The sequence below is a fragment of the Phyllobates terribilis genome, unplaced genomic scaffold (assembly GCF_046119375.1).
Source record: "Phyllobates terribilis strain yellow unplaced genomic scaffold, ASM4611937v1 Scaffold_2__4_contigs__length_985480577, whole genome shotgun sequence".
NCBI lineage: Eukaryota > Metazoa > Chordata > Amphibia > Anura > Dendrobatidae > Phyllobates > Phyllobates terribilis.
The window spans coordinates 880,308,077-880,328,091 of NW_027362762.1; the positions used below are offsets into that span (position 1 = coordinate 880,308,077).

General features: G+C 41.3%; 1 protein-coding gene across 1 annotated transcript in view; it reads right to left on the reverse strand.

The window, feature by feature from the left end:
* The window catches only part of CRYBG3 (crystallin beta-gamma domain containing 3), a 193,545-nt gene that overhangs the window by 58,843 nt on the left and 114,687 nt on the right, over positions 1 to 20,015 (reverse strand). The window contains exons 8-12 of the mRNA XM_073668174.1: positions 13,586 to 13,716; positions 11,615 to 11,729; positions 9,289 to 9,324; positions 9,059 to 9,198; positions 5,247 to 5,373 (exon numbers count right to left, since the gene is read on the reverse strand). Coding sequence (XP_073524275.1) covers positions 5,247 to 5,373; positions 9,059 to 9,198; positions 9,289 to 9,324; positions 11,615 to 11,729; positions 13,586 to 13,716 — 549 coding nt within the window. The remainder of the gene's footprint in view (positions 1 to 5,246; positions 5,374 to 9,058; positions 9,199 to 9,288; positions 9,325 to 11,614; positions 11,730 to 13,585; positions 13,717 to 20,015) is intronic.

Below are 20,015 nucleotides of genomic sequence, written 5' to 3' on the forward strand. Positions count from 1 at the left end.
CATAATTTTAAAGGCCGGCTATTGGACTGTAGGGAGAGATGAGACTAGTCATTTGTTCCCTAAATGCAGAATTAAGAAGATTTCTAAATAGTCATTGTTAAAAAACTTTTTCTACCAATTTGCTGCTGCAGAGTGTCTGTAAGTCCTTTATCTAGCAGAACGATTTTCAAAACATTCTGTCAGAGTTCCTACTCCTGGTTCTGACAACTCTCTGCTCACCCCTTCCTCTTCTGAGTAATAATGGCAGGATGGGGGAGGGGTTGCACACAGATCGGAATTAGAGAGGGGAAAAAGTTTCTCATGGAGAGCACAGAAAACAGGCTATAAACATGGAGGAAAGTACACAGAGAGGAAATAAGTGCAGGATAGAAGCTGTGCTGCTATATGAAAGGAAGTGAAGACAGCAGCACCTTTGATACACACAGACATCACATCCAGCCTACATTACAGGGAGAGATACTCCCCACAAGAGAAACATCTGAAACTTGGGCAGTAAACTGCTTATCTAGGGATCAGAAAATTAATGGTGTTATAAAGACTGCAGACTGAAACTTAGTGCAATGTTATTAACTAAAAGTAACTAAAAAAATATATTTTTATGTCAAAGGTGTTTATAGCCTTTATATAGTTACAAAGGTTGAAAAAAGACCTAGGTCCATCAAGTTCAACCTTCCTCCACCAATTTGGGTTTGTTCCGTGACAGATGCAGGCACCGTCTGCTTTATCTTAAGAACAGGCCCCATCAATATGCCATGAATGTCCCAGATAGCAATACCCTTTGCTATTCAAAATGGTACATGGAAATGTGAAGCTTTGTCTATCCTGGTATTATTCATAGAAAAATGGAAGAACAATCTTGTGGAAGAAGTATTACTCAATATTCAATCTACTGCAATGTGATCCGTAATACTGGCATTGTCACAGGCAACAGATGAAAATGTAATACGGCATCTTATGATATACACAAGTGGTTAAATAACATTGTGCAGGACATTGCATAGTAAAATAGCAATATTTGCAGATGATACTAAACTTTGTAAAGTAGTTAATACAGATGAGGATAGGGCACAGCTACAGGAGGATTTAGATAAATTGGGGAGTTGGGCCAAAAAATGGCAAATGGGGTTCAATGCCGATAAATGTAAGGTCATGCACATGGGAAAGAAAAACAGCAGTCACCCATACATATTAAATGGGAAACCGTTGGGGAAATCTGACATGGAGAAGGACCTGGGCGTCTTGGTTAATAGCAAATTAAATTGGAGTGCCCAGTGTCAGGCAGCAGCTGCGAAAGCAAATAGAGTCATGGCATGCATCAGAAGAGGAATAGGGGCATATGATGAGAACATTGTTCTTCCTCTGTATAAAGCGCTGGTAAGGCCGCACTTAGAATATTGTGCACAGTTCTGGGCTCCGGTGCTCAGGAAGGACATGCTGGAGCTAGAGAGGGTACAAAGGAGGGCGACTAAGGTAATAAAGGGAATGGAGGGACTAGAATACCCAGAGAGGTTGTCAAAATTAGGCCTATTTACGTTGGAAAAGAGAAGGCTTAGGGGAGACCTCATAAACATGTATAAATACATCAGGGGGCAGTACAGATATCTCTCCCATGACCTGTTTATACCAAGGATGGTGACAAAGACGAGGGGGCACACTATGCGTCTGGAGGAAAGGAGGTTCCTGCACCAGCATAGAAGGGGATTCTTTACGGTCAGAGCCGTGAGACTCTGGAACTCTCTGGGAGAGGAAGTGGTGATGTCCAACTCACTTAATGAGTTCAAGAGAGGCCTGGACGCCTTTCTTGAGAACAATAAAATTACATCTTATGCTTAGTGATAGTTAATTAATCCAGGGATTTAATCTGACTGCCAGATTGGTGTCGGGAAGTGAATTTTTCCTCAATGATGTAAATTGGCCTATACCGCATGGTTTTTTTTTGCCTTCCCCTGGATCAACGCTGCGGAATAGCTGCAGTGCACAAGAAATAGGCTGAACTGCATGGACACTTGTCTTTTTTCGGCCTTATAAACTATGTAACTATGTAAGGACATGTAACACATTTTGCCCAGTCTTATGCCCACTCCATTCAGAGGCGTGGGCTTGTACACAGCATCATTTCCTGGCATCGAGCTTCGTGCACTTAGCTGTGGTTTATTCTGTTTGTAAACCAGGTGGCGCTGGAAAATAAAGCAAGTAACCAGTCATGTGTAGTTCCCACCTGGCATCACTAAGCACTGATTAATCCAAGTGGAATGTGCATGAGTAGATTCGTCATGCCAGCGGGCGCCTCTTATCTCACCGTTACCTACCAAAGTTAAAATGTAACTAAGTGAGCAACACCAAAGAAATATCCAACATTTGAGTCTCAAACTTTTCGAGAGAAAAAAAGTTGTAGACACCACTGTTGATTTCTTCCACGTGGAGCCTGCATGGAGGGTCACAAACTTTACATCTATCTATGAGCACTATACAGCCAATGTGTCCTGGCCTAATGGATATTTTAGGGACCATATGTATGAAGCTATTCCTCCCTAGAAAAACTCTCCATAAAAACAATTTGTAGGACTTTGTATAAAATCAAAGGAAAATGGAAGAACAGTTAAAGAGGTTGTCCACTCATTGATGGCCTATCCTTAGGCTAGGTCATCAGTGTATGATTGGCCGGGTGCCGACTCCCGGCACCCCCGCCAATCAGCTGTTACCGGTGTTGGCGGCAGGAAACATTTACTTGCCGAGTGGGGCTTGGTACAGCACATCCATCCCCTATTCAAATCAATAGGAGGCAGATGTGCAGTACCCCGCAGCAGCCACTACAAGTAGACAGCCAGCTCCAGAAGTGAGCACTTCTGCCGCAGCCACTGGTAACAGCTGATCGGCGGGGGTGCCGGGTGTCAGACCCCGGTCGATCAGACATTGAACGCCTATCCTAAGGATCAGCTATCAAAGTTAAAGTAGTGGACAACGTCTTTAGTGCCCTAGGCACTAAAATGGGAGCCTTATTGCTCAAAACAGAAGCTTAAGGTATACCATGGAGACATTCCCTTCAAAGTTACTTTTTTATTTTTTTATAAAAAAGGTAAAGATTTAAAAAGTACATATATATATATATATATATATATATATATATATATATATATTTTTTTTTTTTTTTTTTTATTTGTATTTAATTATCTTCCAACCATTGCAAAGTTATGAATTATTGTAATATATTTCATTATCTTGCTAAGCCTCTCTCTCCCAAACTTTATGCTGCAGTGTTGTTTCAACTGTTTCAACTGTTCAGTTCATGCGCCTTTAGAAGCTTCCTTTAACTACTGCTCTGCAAGCTCCATACACTATGTTAAAAAAATCAAAGTATGAGTCTTTCCCTGTCTGTACCTCTCTGCTCCCCGCTCCATACGTAGACAGAGAAATGCCCATACACAGAATAATTGAATATAGTGTATGTTTTTGAGCAGCATTTGAAAGCGGCTTCTAAATGAGCTTTGAAACAGCTCCTTTAGCATTGTGTTTGGAACAGAAGGAAGCAAAATAAGGTAATTAATGATATTACATACTGTAACTTTGGAATACCTGGAGGATAACTAAATAAAAAAAAGGTTAGTTACTCAACGAATAATCATTTTAATTGATTTATAAAATTAATTATCTCCTGTTAAAATTTTGTGTACATTGTACCATCATAACGTAACCTATAATGTGAAGCTTTTTTTATCTCCTACTCATTTTGCAAAAAATAGACTTCTAAAACCAAGAGAAAGACTTAGCGATAACCAAAATAAACAAGAGTTTATTTTAGCTATTAAACTTAACATACCTTACCGTAGCTGCATTTAGTACACTTTTGCCCAGTTAATGACACATGGAGTGTAAGGACTTTTAAACATTATGCCAGATCTGGGAATATCCATAGCAAAAGACGACTCAGAGCTTCTGCATTGTAAATGGCATCTTTGTTCTTATTCCGACCATTATCAAAAAAAAGTTGTGAGCGGTCTCGTGCTACTTACTGCTGATTCTCACACTGAACCTTCTTTTAAAAATGTATATGCTTCCTACAGAGCTGCACTAGGACTGCCATAGAGGTCAAGAGTCACTTCTATACCTGTGCTTTCATACAGGGCTCCCTTAGACTAGATATATACAGAACTTTCTACCCCAGAAATATAAACAATGATCATTTTTCCAGAGTTAATGGAAAGTTGGTATTTCTCATTCCACAATGATTGAAGGGGGACAAACATGGTATGAGCAGAACAGAGTTGTCTTTTGTGGGAGCAAAAAACTAGCGCGCTGAAATCCATTATGTTCGATACTTGTTTATTCCAACATCTGTAGTCGTCTGTAACGGGTGTGTCAGGTGTGATAATCACTCTGGAGCTGGCTGCAGAAGGTCACTGAACTTGGCATTGCAGACGCCTTTTTGAGCCTCTCATCTCTTTAATATGGTTATAGCCTTCTTCCTTTAGGACCCAGCAGCTACCTCCACCTTCTGCTGCTCATTGACACACCCTTGCTTGGTAGTTAAAAACTCTCAGTTTCTCCATAGAGGCGCAAGTGATAGTTCTGTGTACCTCTGTGTTGGCTTGGAGCACTAGCAGTTGGCTAGTTTCTTCTCTGGTGCCCTTGGAGGACAGTTGGCTCTCTGGTGTCTGCTCAAGCTAAGTGTATCCCCTTTGTTTGTCTACTTTGTTGTCTTTAATGGTAGTGGGGCTTGACTAGTGCTCACCCTGTCTCCTCTCTATCTAGGGCCAAGCTCTAGGGACATTCAGGGCTTAGGTACCTGCTCGGCAATAGGTGTGGAACCTATATAGGGATGATAGGGTAGGAAGAGTGACTATCAGATCAGCCTAGGGGGTCTCCACGCCCCCTTTCCCTAGTGTTTGGGCTTCCCCCCTCTTCCCTTCATGTTGCACTTAGTCTTTCCCTCACCTTGGGTGACATTGTCAATGTCGGATATCCCCATATAAATGAGAGAGTCATCCAATTTCACCATAATTAGATGGATTGACTGACTTTCCTTAAAAAGGGGAACTCAGAATATGAGAAACTCAGAGTATATGGTCCTACGTCAACAGCTACAGTAGTCCATTCTACATATGGTTAAATCCTCCCCTATAGATCTTCAGTAAGATCTATAGCATTTTCAATATATATGACCATACATATTCTACTGGATGGAAAGGGTAACAGATATACAAAAGCACCCTCACTACTAATACGTAAATGACATTTTAGCTACTTACCGCCTGGAGAAATCGTATTGACTGCAAAGTATCAGTATATCCACCCCATGCATGCCAGTCTTCATAATCACCCTCTTCCAGGAGATACTGATGCCCTTTATATCTCTCATTTTCATAACCAGCCCATCTAAAAACCAAAAAGAAAGTTATATAAATAAATATGTTGTCTTAAGTGAAACCGAAAAGAAAAATGTTAAGATCATAGGCCCTTAACCCCTGCCCCATTTAGACAGCATGATCATTGTTTCTAGGAATGTTCGATATACTATAATATTGCAGACTAAACAGGCTGCCAATCACCTAATGAATAAGAAAAACTCACAGTCGTCGGGTGAATACACCTGATGAAGGCTGTAAGCAGCTGAAACGCATTATGAAAATTAGTGTTTTAATAATCTTTTATTTTTAAATATATGCTCATTGAAGGAATCAAAAAAACAACGTCCTTGATTCAATCGTGGCAACAGAAGACAGAGCTGATCCTGGTCTCCATTTCTGAATTGTCGGGTGAAATGATCTTATGTGCTGCACAAAAGAACATCGTTCTCAGCAGCACATCGTCCTGTTTAAAGAAGAACAATGGCAGCCTATGTGCACTGAATGGTTGATTACAAATTACAGATTGTTCACTGCGCACCTGAAGTGCGGTACCCCTGTGTAAACAGGCTAGTAAGCGTCCATCAATCAGCAAAAGATTGCTGATTGGTGGTTATTTAGTGTTGTCGGTCACCAGGTGTGAACAAGCCTTAAGTTTTCAATTTCCCTGCACCGTCATGCCAGGAGAAATTTAAGCAATGCAGTGTGCCCAGAGAAATTTACACCCTTCAGGTGTAATGCAGGACAGGATGGGTCCTCCAGAGCAGGACATGGTCTATGCAACCACTTATGGCTAAAAGAGGATCCTTAAAGGGAGCAGGTTTGTAGACCTTAAACTAACATCATCTATGTAAAGAATCTGGAATGTTGATGATATCTATACCTTTCTACTAAATGTCTGTGTCTCCGTTTTCTAAAACTCCATTAGTGAATGTTTATGCAAATGAGCTCACAAGTGTAAGATACTTGCCCTGCATTTACAGGTCTCGAGCCTCTCTAGTAGAGATGAGCAAACCCGAACTTAGAAGTTCAGGGGTTCGTACCGGACACTCAGTGTTCAGTGCTAAACTCCAAACATGGACTTCTACCGGAAGTGCGTTTTATTGTTCGGAGTTCTAGGGAGGAGTACAGGAGGAGAGAGAAAAAATGTTCCAGTTCCAAAATTCGGGTAAACGTGGTTTTCAATGGGGTTCGGGTTCAGGTTTGAGTTCGGGTACAGTTCTGGTACCCGAACTGAACTTTGGACTAAAGTTTGGGTCGGGTACAAGTCTCCAAACTTCCACAGGTCTGATCATTCCTACTCTCTACCTCTTTCTCCTCACACCACTGGCCTCCTGTCAGTGGCTGACAGGTCACTCTCTTCTGTGACTTGCTCTGTCACCCGAGATCTCGCACAGATGCCATCATTCCCGGGGGGCTGGTTAGTCCAGCTCTTGCAACATCGCGGATCAGATATTGATGATCTATCCCATCAATGTAAAAGTCCCGGACAACCTCTTTAAGTCTGAACAGCACAAAGTCGTCACCTGTGTTAGGCTGAGTCTACACAGTGATGTGTGTCTCGCGACATTAAGATCTTGGTGTCACATTGCGACATTGCATGTAATGATTTCCTATGGTGTAGCATTGCGACATGCGAATGTTTCCAAATGTGTTCAGTTTTCTGTCGCTGGTTGCATGTCACTTGTCATAGACTTCAATTCAAGTCACATGATGGAGACTTGTCTACGACTTGTCTGTTTGTTTTTAGATCACAATCACAACTCTTAGTATTGTTGTCGCACGAAATGTCAATGTGTAGCCCCTTCCTAAAAAGTTAAGCGTAGCTAAACTTATAAAGAAAAATGATTTTAGTAAAGTACTGATATCCAAAGACTGACCGTCACTTCCAAACAAAAAAGTAGCCATCTCCACATATAACTAACAAAGTTGCATTCTGTAGCGCTATAGTCTGTAAACATGAAATATATAATTTGAATAGCATTACTGCTCTAGAAAATAGGGAAAAACGAAGATACTTAGCACACAATTTGATCAATTCATGCAGGCCCAGCAGCCACGGCAAGGTGACCAGCAATTAAGGTCGCCTTGCTGTGGCTGCTGGGCATGCACGAATTGGCTAAATTATGTGCTAAGTATTTTTGTTTTTTCCTATTTTCTAAAGCAGTAATGCTATTCCAATTTCAGATATTTCATGTTTGCACTATAGAGTGCAACTTTATTTGTTACTTATAGTGCAGTACTGTGCACATATTATCTGTCTAAATCACTTTCACTGCTCTCCAGGGTTTTGGTCTCCAACATGAAAGCCAAGTGTCACGGATGTGTCAGGTGTAACAGACAGTCGCTCGGGATCTGTTTGTAGAAGGTCGCTGCGCCTGGCATTGCAAACACCTTATTAACCTTTCTGCCTTAGGACCCAGCGGCTACCTCCCTCCTGTTGTTAATTGACACACCCTTACATGGGAGTTAAAAACTGTCAGTTTGCTGCAGGAGATCGCCGGTGATATTCACATGTTCCCTTGTGAAGGCTTGGAGCTATAGCAGTCAGCTTACTTCCTCTCTGGTGCGTTTGGAGGATGTTTGGTGTTATCTCTCTGGAGTCTGCTCAAGCTAAGTTTCTCCTCCCTTTATTTGTCTCCCTTGTTGTCTTTAGTTTATAGTTGGGACTGACCAGTGCTCATCCCCTCCCTATTCAGGGCCTAGCTCTAGGGATATACAGGGCTTACTTAGGTTTCCTGTTTGGCGATTGGTGTGGAACCAATATAGGGACTGTAGGGGAGGCAGGGTGTTATTAGATCTGCCTAGTGGTCTCAACTTCCCTTTTCCCTAGTGTCTGGGCTCCCTTCCCCTCATCCCTTCGTGTTGCACTTAGTCTTTCCCACAATGTGCGTGACACCAAGTCTGTAAAATATAATGTGATTCTATAGCAATCGCTCCTGCACTAGGCTATGGACGATCCTGCAGAATATTAATTTTTTTGGATTATTGGAGGTAGAATGTAAAAGTAAAATGAATAATAAAACAGCAGTATTGGGAAAAATTCACCCCAAGTCCGCAAAGCATAAAAACCAAGTAGGTAGGTAGGGCCGGATACTTACCTACACTACAAATAAGAGAACAAGACCAAGAATATGGTACTGTGCATAATCCATTAGTACCAGTGTAAGCAAAACGAGGTTGACAAAGGCATAGGCTTATCATTTGCCCTTTTTTATTTAAGTCACTTTCCTTTTTTGTCTTGTGGCCTTAGTTGTCAGTTATGGGTCCAAATTCTTCAACACGGCGAGCGTGATTTATGAATTTGGCGCAAACTCAAAAATGCTCTTTTTCCTTGTTTTGAACTGTTTTTTTTGCTATCTTTTTGTGCACATTTGGCAAAATAGAGACAAATTTGAGCGAAAATACTTCTGAACTCAAAAACACACCAAGGTGGACTTGCACCAAATTTTGGAACTTTTTAAAAAGTCGCTATTGATGAATCAGATGAAAACATCTACAATCCGTAAAATCCACCCACAACGTGGAAAAAAGGACGAGCACATATAAATCAGACTTCGCAAAAGAAACACATAGAATAATGAAATAGGCGCAAAACGCACAAAACTAGTCAAAAAATAGGTGCAAAGGCAATGATGAATCGGGGCCATATACTTTAGTTTTGGACCTGCTAAAGCTACAATATATAAACTTATCAAAGCAGCCCGAGTCCTTACATTCCTCCAATGACTTGCATGGAGCCAATATCCTGACAGCTGTTATTTTCGCCATGGCAGGTGAGGCTCCGGATGGCGCTGACGTGCTCTGTGATCTCTGTTGACCACCCTTCGAAGTGCGGTTTCTCATATATAATTATCTGAAAAACAGATGATTATTTAAGCAGATTTCAGATGTACAATGAGGTGTGGAAATAAGAAGTTGTAACTATGGCAATCTAATCGCTTACCTTTGGATCACTAGGCAGCTGTACTTTTAATCCTCCCTGAAACAAACGGAAAAAAATTAACCCGACGTTTGTTCCTTCCACACAATTAGGCTTTAGATTATAAAGTAACAAAGTGCTGCCGCAAGAAGAAAGCAGAATATGGCAACCCAGCGGAACGGACTGCAACTCCCATCATCCTAAGTAGCATTCAAATAGCTGAAATAATATTAGTAAGAGGCAGATCCTGCATGTCTGTCCACAGAGTATAAAAAAAAAATTAAAAAAAATTATTAAGCCAGTAATTTTATGCACTAATCCAATCATCGCGGGGATCGATGACATCACAGACGTTCAGTATTTTAGCGATGAAACTGGATACTGGAGAATTGATATCCCAGACTGCACGCAACATAATAATAGGAAAAGAATCAATCCAGTGCTCCACTGAGGAAGACTACCCATTAGAGGTAATACAAAAGTAATATATAAAACTACTTATCCAGCGATGTAGCAGAGCAGAATGTGTTCTTTAAAGGGACACAGCTGTCTGACATCTAACAAATTTAATTCTGGTACAGATGCATAAAACTATCCATAATTTTTGCTATTTTTGTATTTTAGTAGGTTTGATACATAGGTCAGAACAGGAGCTGAATATACAAAATGTTTAGTTTGTTTATTAAAGACTATTAGCAAAATAATTCAATGTCTGCATTCATTGGGACAATAAATAAAATGGTCGTGAAGGTGGTGCTCACTCTGCAGGCAGCATTGGCAATGGAGGGCATGGCAACTGGGCAATACAGGCACAGTCCAGTATTTGTGTGGTTGGGACTTTTGGTGCCACCTAGTCTCATATTTGCCTATGAGGTGATTGAGTTTGGGTCAGGAGACCTGCAGCTGGTGTAATTAGCTCCCTGCTGTGACCTATGGAGCAGCACCACACCATATTTAAACTCTTAAAATCTGGGAGTTGTGATTTATCAGTGTATACTGACCCAAGGTTGTTTCTCCTGGTATTCTCTGCTTTCTGAGCCTTCACTGATTTAAAGAAACCCTCCTCCCATCAGGTTTCATCCTCTTAATATATTGCAGTCATCATATTATATAGCACTGTGTACTTACCATTGCTCATTTTGCCTTTCTATTATTTTGGCTCCTACTTTTCTGAATCCTGGAGTGGTAGGACATGTTTTTGTCCATCTCTATTCACCATATTATATGTTTTTCTGTTTTTTTTTTTACTGTTGATGTTAATAAAATTTGCATTTTTTCTATTTTTTTGGCCTCTGATATTCTTATATAGGTTATATTACTCAGTTATTGTCTGAGTATCAGAACAAATGTCTTTACTTGAGATATTAGAACATTTTACGGATGTCTAATCTGAAAAGCTCCCCCCACATAAGGTACATGGATATTTTGCGACTTTTCAAAGTGCTTTATGCCTTTGAGGAAACTTAATACGATTACTATAAAAAAAATCGTTACCCTCTGCCACTCATTCCTGATCTCTTTATCCAGCTTTTGAGAGCCCACTGGTTTACAAAGATAGCTTTTAGGGAGCCTTGTAACTTAATCCGGATTAGAGAAAGAGGGGCATTTAGTACACTTGAGGGGCATTATGGCCCCTATTCATCAAACAGTTTTCATTCGATTTTTGGCATAAATTTGTTTAAAATGTCGTAAAGTTTTTGACCGACTCGTAGTTTTTGAAAAGAGTGTGGGGATTGGCTGGGAGGAGGTTCATCATAAATTATACCACAAAAGTGGAGTATATTTCTTGCAGTGGCACACGGCAGCAGAAAGAAGCACTAAATTCACTCACACCTCTTAAGAAATTTGGCACATCTTACTCCAACGCACTTCTCATCAAAACTAGCATACAAACCGACATTCTTGATAAATCGAGGCCTATGAGTATCTAATTACGTCTTTCGGGCCAAATAATGCCCCACTTGATAGTCAAAATTTTGCTAATTACATATCTAGAGGTATAAGTGGTCAGTATGTGGTTGCCTATTTAGATGACATTTTGGTTTATTCATCTGATTCAAGAGTAACCAAAAACATGAATGTACTGTACTTCAAAGACTGAGAGGGAACTCAGCAGCTACTCCATGGACACAACCCAAAGGTCCCTGTTCACTGTATATGGAGTTAAAGATTGAAGGCTAGGGTACCTCTGGGACCTTCTAAGCAGATTGGATTGCACAAAGTCTTTCCATGAAAGCTTGGTTAAGTGCTGCTAAGTTTCCATGAACAGCTCAACTTTACAACACATAAACACAGTCCTTATGACAATGATTATCCCAGCAAACCTAATACAAGAGAAATGACTTCTCACCATTTTCAAGGGCCTCATAGATTTTAAGCCACTGTCCTGAATTTGGCAAAGTTTACAGCCTTCTTCCAAAGCGGTGACCGTACCACTATACTGAGGCTCTGTGTATGCCAGCCAGCTGTAGAAAGATAATGTACACTTATTATATCTTATAGGACCACACCCCTCAGATCTATATAACTATTTTTCTGTATCTACAATTAAAATAAAAATAGACAAAGTATAATAAAAGACAATTATAGCTGCCTACAATTACTCCCTTTCGTGGATGGATTCTTGCTTTAGTTCACAAAGTCAAAGCTTGACGTCAATGTAATCATCAAATCTTAATGGTTTTGTAGAGTATTATGAACACAATACATGTTACATGTAAGGATGATAGGTGCGGTGGCAGATTGATTGCAATAACTGGCAGACATATCCTTCTGATCATCAAGATTTTATTGCTTTTCCCGCTCTGAGATGTGTCAATGTGTTGGATTTAGGGAGGTCAGCAGTCATTGTGTGATGGCTGCTTTTTTACTGGTGGTTTTGGGAACCTGTTACGTGAAAAAAGCTGTTAACCTGTAGATATGGGGTTAATAGCGTTCTGAACCTGTTCGGCGCCAGGTTCCCTTGGGGATTGTCTCATCCTTTCCACATACCCTATTAGGGAATATGAATGTCTTAGATGAGGGTCTCTAAAGTGGAGATCCGTTAAAAAGCAGTTGCTCACTCTGGCAGACCCAGTGTGGCAAAATCAATTGTCTAGAAATGTGTGAATAAAATGGGGCACTACCATCCTCCTGGACAAAGCCAAAGATTGTAACCCAGGGTACAGTAGGAGGTCCCAAAACACAAACACGAATAATACAACAATACGTCCGAGGACCAAAATAGTTACAAATAAAATATAACTTATTAAATAAAAGTTAAAAAACATACATATATCTGAAACAATAGAGACCAAGCCATATTGTTGGGTGAACCAATAAGGAACCCCCCACAATGTAAATAAATGGCACAAGTCACAACAAATAAAGAATTCAAGGGAATATACAAAATGCGTACAACCAAGAGAGGTCAAAAATTAGTACGTACAACATCAAACACACACAGTATGTTGTTTAGATTGTAGTGAGAAGAAGATAGTAATACCTTAAGAGAGGGTGAGGTAGAATAGACTATAGTAGCAGCAAAGTACAATGACTTACCCACCAAACAGACCCGACGCGCGTTTCACGAATGCTTCATCAGGGGTGTGAAACTTGTGAAATGCACGTCAAGTGTGTTTAGTGGGTAAGTTGCTGCTACTATAGTGTGTAGTCTATTCTACCTCACCCTCTATTAGGGTATAACTATCTTCTTGGCACTACAATCTATTTCACCGCATTTATTCCACCGCATCCTCTTTTAGAGTACAGCTCTCCTCTTGCATGTGTATTTGATACTCTGTGTATTTTATTTTGAACATACCAATTTATTATCTCTCTCGGTGATGCATATTTTAGACTTCTCCTTGCATTCTTTGTTTGCTGCTGTGACTGATACCATTTCTTTACATTATGTGGGTTTCATCCAATACTTCATTGTCTCTATTGTTTCGGATATACATATGTTTTTTTTTAACATATATAATAACAGCTTTATTTTATTAATTTGTAACTATTTTGGTCCTTCCATGTATTGTAGTATTGGTGTGACATTCCCCTTGTCAACAGTGTATGTCCTACATGGTATCCTATAGTTCTTCAATAGTCCATGCAGCTCCAGGAGGAATACTAGAGGACCATCACAATCCAGAGTTCAGAGAAAAGATTTTTTAGTATATGTTTTTCTTGAAACACACAAATTTACTTGACTTTGATGACAATCTGCTTGTTAATGGATATATTTTCTGTGTTGTACTACAGAATATTTTACTGCTATAGAAATGACAGGTAATATCAATAATAAAATAGCAATAAATAAAATATTGGAACAAGCAATACTTACACTCCTGAATTAACTTCTAAAGAACGGGGGTGTTTGCCAACCAAATTTTCTAAGGAAGGAACTTCTGTACGTATGTAAATAGCGTCAGACGGGTCCTGCAGGGAGGAGATTACCACCTCGGGAAGATAATCCTACGGTAAATGAACAACAAAGATCTGTATTAGATTGCAATAGACCTCACATTATATAACATATAAGAGAAAGCTCAATGTATACATAAATTAAGGAAAATAAGCCAATATGGAGATAGCTGAGGGAGAGCAAACACCAATTATTCACTAATGAAGGTGTTTTCTGTCCTCCTGGTGATTGAATAAACCTGGAGAGCTCTATTTGAAGCAAATTAATGTGGTGGAACTATTAACTGTGCCTCACAAGGGTATTCTACCCACATCCAATCTCCACACCTCTGATTGTGATGATTAATTGTGCACATTTACATAGTGACATTGAGCCGAATCTCAGAGGAGACCAACCATTGCTGGAGTAACACAGTGCGGTGACCGAGAGCAATTCTCCTCTGAACTATCCATCTTTGAAGGTGATATCTCTGACATTAGTGAGTAGTGTTGAGCGATACCTTCCGATATCGGGAAATATCGGATTGGATCGGATCGATACCCAAAAAATATCGGATATCGCCGATTCCGATACCGGAAACCAATGCAAGTCAATGGGACACAAATATTGGAATGAAAATAAACCCTTTCTTTCCTTGTAGGTTAATTCTACATGAAGGAAAACAACTAAGAATAATGTAGAATGTATTACATGAAAAGGAGGCAATTCATCAGCGCATACACCGGTACCCGACAATTTAGAACAAAAAGAATAGAGCATCACACATAGATTAGATAGATAAAAACATGTCAGTCACATATATAAGAAGTACAGTGACAGTGTTGCTTACTGTACTTGTCATTTAGTGTTAAAGGATTTATTAAAAAAAATAATAGTGTTTTCATGCACCGTCACTTTAAAAAAGCCGGCCGGCAATTCAGCATCGGAACCCGACAATTTATAACAGAAAGAATAGAGCATCACACATAGATTAGATAGATAGAAACATGTCAGTCACATATATAAGAAGTACAGTGACAGTGTTGGTTACTGTACTTGTCATTTAGTGTTAAAATAAAGGATTTATTAAAAAAAATAATTGGCGTGGGGTTCCCCATAATTTTAGGCTCTAGCGGAGGTTAAGCAGACGGCTGGGGCAGATGTTTGAAGCCTGGGAAGGGGGTAATATCCACGGAGCTTCCCAGGCTACTAATATCAGCCCCCAGCTGAATACCTAGCCTTTACTAGCTATTAAAATGGGGGACCCCAAAAAAAATGAAGTGGGGTCCCCCCTATTTTAATAGCTAGAAAAGGCTAGGCAGACAGCTGGGGGCTGATATTAATAGCCCAGGAAGGGTGCCATGAAGATTGGCCCCCTCCCAGGCTAGAAACACCAGCCGTCAGCCGCCCCAGAAATGGCGCATCCATAGAATGCGCCAATTCTGGCACTTAGCCTCGCTCTTCCCACTGCCCTGTAGCGGTGGCAGTGGGGTAATAGGGTTGGGGTTGATGTCAGCTTATAATGCCAGCTGACATCAAGCCCAGGTTAGTAATGGAGAGGCGTCTATAAGACACCCCCGTTACTAACCCCATAGTCAAAGTTAAAAAAAAAAACACAAACACCCAGAATAAAGTCCTTTAATTGAAATAAAGACACAATTTTTTAATGTTCTAAATTAAACCATACTTACCATCACGCCCATTCCAGCTGAAGCCAATGTCTTCTGCAATAAAAGTAAAATAATAAAGCAACCTCATCCTTACCTTTCCATGGTTCCCAGGACGGCTTCAGCTCTGCTACATTCACATGACAGGCTGGATCGCAGCCGAAAGCTGCCATCCAGCTTGCCATGCCGCAGACACTGAGAAGAGCAGGCATGCTTGCGCTCCTCAGTGTCTCGCTGTGACGGCATAAAGATGAGCCGAGTTCATGTCCAATGAACTCGGCTCACCTCATGCAAGTCACTGACAGCGTGACTGTACAGGGTCACTGCCAGTGTGCTTTAGCTCCAAAGGCTCCTGTATTGTACAGAACCATAATGAGACATCCATACACACACACACACATATATATTTACACCCAGGAGAATACTGTACATCACACCTTGGCTGTGTGGCCAGCAGGTCCAGATCAAAGTCAACAGAAAGCTTTTGTATGACCGATTCATTTTGCACATTCATATAACAGGATACAATACTTGCAATGGTCAGTTTTACATTTTGCAGCATGAAATGGGCATGACCACACACATACAATTTCTTGCAAGGTCATCTGGTGAGAACATGCATCTAGATGGCTGATCACTAATGGCTGACGCCAGAGTTGAAAGTCATTGGTGACTTGGTAGATCTCTGATAGCCATATTGGTTTGGCAGCCCTGGGTATCAGTTTGTCCCCTCCACTCACCCTGGGATCCTTCATACTCCTCTTGTTTTTGATTCCTTTTTATTAACATACTATATTTGCTATTATGTCTAATGGCAAATGTCTGAGCTGTGTATATAAAGCAGATTGTTGTGTAGATCATACAACTGGACAGCACAAGATTGAAAATTATTTGGAGGGACATCATTTAACCTACATGTGGCTCTACATTAACCTCAATTATAACACAGTCAATGACTTACTGTGCCCTTCGAGTATCTGATGGCCAGGGCTGGGATGCTATGTCACTAGATTCCCTTAGGGAGACACAATGTAGATAATGCTTCTTCTACTGTTTTATCTGAAGTTGCATTTGTCACATTCATGTCATTGATCAGATTCAAGTGATTCAATGAAACCCCGAAGAAAAACAGAATTTTTGTTTGCATATTTTTGGAATCATTGAATATATATATATATACACAGTGAAGGAAATAATTATTTGATCCCTTTCTGCTTTTGTAAGTTTGCCCACTGACAAAGACATGAGCAGTCTATAATTGTAAGGGTAGGTTAATTTTAACATTGAGAGATAGAATATCCCAAAAAAAAATCAAGAAAATCACATTGTATAAATTTACTTGCATTTTGCAGTGAGAAATAAGTATTTGATCCCCTACAAACCATTATGAGTTCTGGCCCCTACAGACCAGTTAGACGCTCTTTATCAACTCATTACCTGCATTAAAGACAGCTGTCTTACACAGTCACCTGTATAAAAGACTCCTGTCCACAGACTCAATTAATCAGTCATACTCTAACCTCTACAACATGGGCAAGACCAAAGAGCTTTCTAAGGATGTCAGCAGGGCTGTGGAGTCGGTAAGCCAAACCTCCGACTCCTCAATTTCCAAAAAAATAAAGGGAACACTCAATTAACACATCCTAGATCTGAATGAATGAAATATTCTCATGGAATACTTTGTTCTGTACAAAGTTGAATGTGCTGACAACAAAATCACACAAAAATCATCAATGGAAATCAAATTTATTAACCAATGGAGGTCTGGATTTGGAGTCACCCCCAAAATTAAAGTGGAAAAACACACTACAGGCTGATCCAACTTTGATGTAATGTCCTTAAAACAAGTCAAAATGAGGCTCAGTATTGTGTGTGGCCTCCACGTGCCTGTATGACCTCCCTACAACGCCTGGGCATGCTCCTGATGAGGTTGCGGATGGTCGCCTGAGGGATCTCTCCCAGACCTGGACTAAAGCATCCGCCAACTCCTGGACAGTCTGTGGTGCAACGTGACGTTGGTGGATGGAGCGAGACATGATGTCCCAGATGTGTTCAATCGGATTCAGGTCTGGGGAACGGGCGGGGCAGTCCATAGCTTCAATGCCTTCATCTTGCAGGAACTGCTGACACACTCCAGCCACATGAGGTCTGGCATTGTCCTGCATTAGGAGGAACCCAGGGCCAACCGCACCAGCATATGGTCTCACAAGGGGTCTGAGGATCTCATCTCGGTACCTAATGGAAGTCAGGCTACCTTTGGCGAGCACATGGAGGGCTGTGCGGCCCTCCAAAGAAATGCCACCCCACACCATTACTGACCCACTGCCAAACCGGTCATGCTGAAGGATGTTGCAGGCAGCAGATCGCTCTCCACGGCGTCTCCAGACTCTGTCACGTCTGTCACATGTGCTCAGTGTGAACCTGCTTTCATCTGTGAAGAGTACAGGGCGCCAGTTGCGACTTTGCCAATCCTGGTGATCTGTGGCAAATGCCAAGCGTCCTGCACAGTGTTGGTCTGTGAGCACAACCCCCATCTGTGAACGTCGGGCCCTCATACCACCCTCATGGAGTCGGTTTATAACCGTTTGTGCAAACACATGCACATTTGTGGTCTGCTGGAGGTCATTTTGCAGGGCTCTGGCAGTGTTCCTCCTGTTCCTCCTTGCACAAAGGCAGAGGTAGCGGTCCTGCTGCTGGGTTGTTACCTTCCTACGGCCCCCTCCATGTCTCCTGGTGTACTGGCCTGTCTCCTGGTAGCGCCTCCAGCCTCAGGACACTATGCTGACAGACACAGCAAACCTTCTTGCCACAGCTCGCATTGATGTGCCATCCTGGATGAGCTGCACTACCTGAGCAACTTCTGTGGGTTGTAAAGTCCGTCTCATGCTACCACGAGTGTGAAAGCACAACCGACATTCAAAAGTGACCAAAACATCAGCCAGAAAGCATTGGTACTGAGATGTGGTCTGTGGTCCCCACCTGCAGAACCACTCCTTTATTGAGGGTGTCTTGATAATTGCCAATAATTTCCATCTATTGTCTATTCCATTTGCACAACAGCATGTGAAATCGATTGTCAATCAGTGTTGCTTCCTAAGTGGACAGTTTGATTTCACAGAAGTTTGATTCACTTGGAGTTATGTTCTGTTGTTTAAGTGTTCCCTTTATTTTTTTGAGCAGTGTATATAGTGTGGTAGGACGACTCGCTCGGCCACTTCCGGAAGTAGACTCAGGAACCCGGGATTTCTTTGCAGGCTTTTTTTTTTAACAGCATAAAGCTCTGCACTCCAGCAAAATAAACACAGCCTTACTTGGCTAAACAACAAAATAAAAGATAAACTGTAGCACAGTCCATATACAGTACAGACCAAAAGTTTGGACACACCTTCTCACTTAAAGATTTTTCTGTATTTTCCTGACTATGAAAATTGTACATTCACACTGAAGGCATCAAAACTATGAATTAACACATGTGGAATTATATACTTAACAAAAAAGTGTGAAACAACTGAACATATGTCTTATATTATAGGTTCTTCAAAGTAGCTACCTTTTGCTTTGATGACTGCTTTGCACACTCTTGGCATTCTCTTGATGAGCTTCAAGAGGTAGTCACCGGAAATGGTTTTCACTTCACAGGTGTGCCCTGTCAGGTTTAATAAGTGGGATTTCTTGCCTTATAAATGGGGTTGGGACCATCAGTTGTGTTATGCAGAAGTCAGGTGGATACACAGCTGATAGTCCTACTGAATAGACTGATAGAATTTGATAAAAAGCAGCTAAGTAAAGAAAAACGAGTGGCCATCATTACTTTAAGAAATGAAGATCAGTCAGTCCAAAAAATTGGGAAAACTTTGAAAGTGTCCCCAACTGCAGTTGCAAAAACCATCAAGCGCTACAAAGAAACTGGCTCACATGAGGACCGCCCCAGGAAAGGAAGACCAAGAGTCACCTCTGCTTCTGAGGATAAGTTTATCCGAGTCACCAGCTTCAGAAATCGCAGGTTAACAGTAGCTCAGATTAGAGACCAGGTCAACGCCACACAGAGTTCTAGCAGCAGACACATCTCTTCAACAACTGTTAAGAGGAGACTTTATGCAGCAGGCCTTCATGGTAAAATAGCTGCTAGGAAACCACTGCTAAGGACAGGCAACAAGCAGAAGAGACTTGTTTGGGCTAAAGAGCACAATGAATGAACATTAGACCAGTGGAAATCTGTGCTTTGGTCTGATGAGTTCAAATTTGAGATCTTTGGTTCCAACCACTGTGTCTTTGTGCGACGCAGAAAAGGTGAACGGATGGACTCTACATGCCTGGTTCCCACCGTGAAGCATGGAGGAGGAGGTGTGATAGTGTGTGGGGCGCTTTGCTGGTGACACTGTTTGGGATTTATTCAAAATTGAAGGCATACTGAACCAGCATGACTACCACAGCATCTTGTAGCGGCATGCTATTCCATCCGGTTTGCGTTTAGTTGGACCATCATTTATTTTTCAACAGGACAATGACCCCAAACACACCTCCAGGCTGTGTAAGGGCTATGTGACCAAGAAGGAGAGTGATGGGGTGGTACGCCAGATGACCTGGCCTCCACAGTCACCAGACCTGAACCCAATCGAGATGGTTTGAGGTGAGCTGGACCCCATAGTGAAGGCAAAAGGGCCAACAAGTGCTAAGCATCTCTGGGAACTCCTTCAAGATTG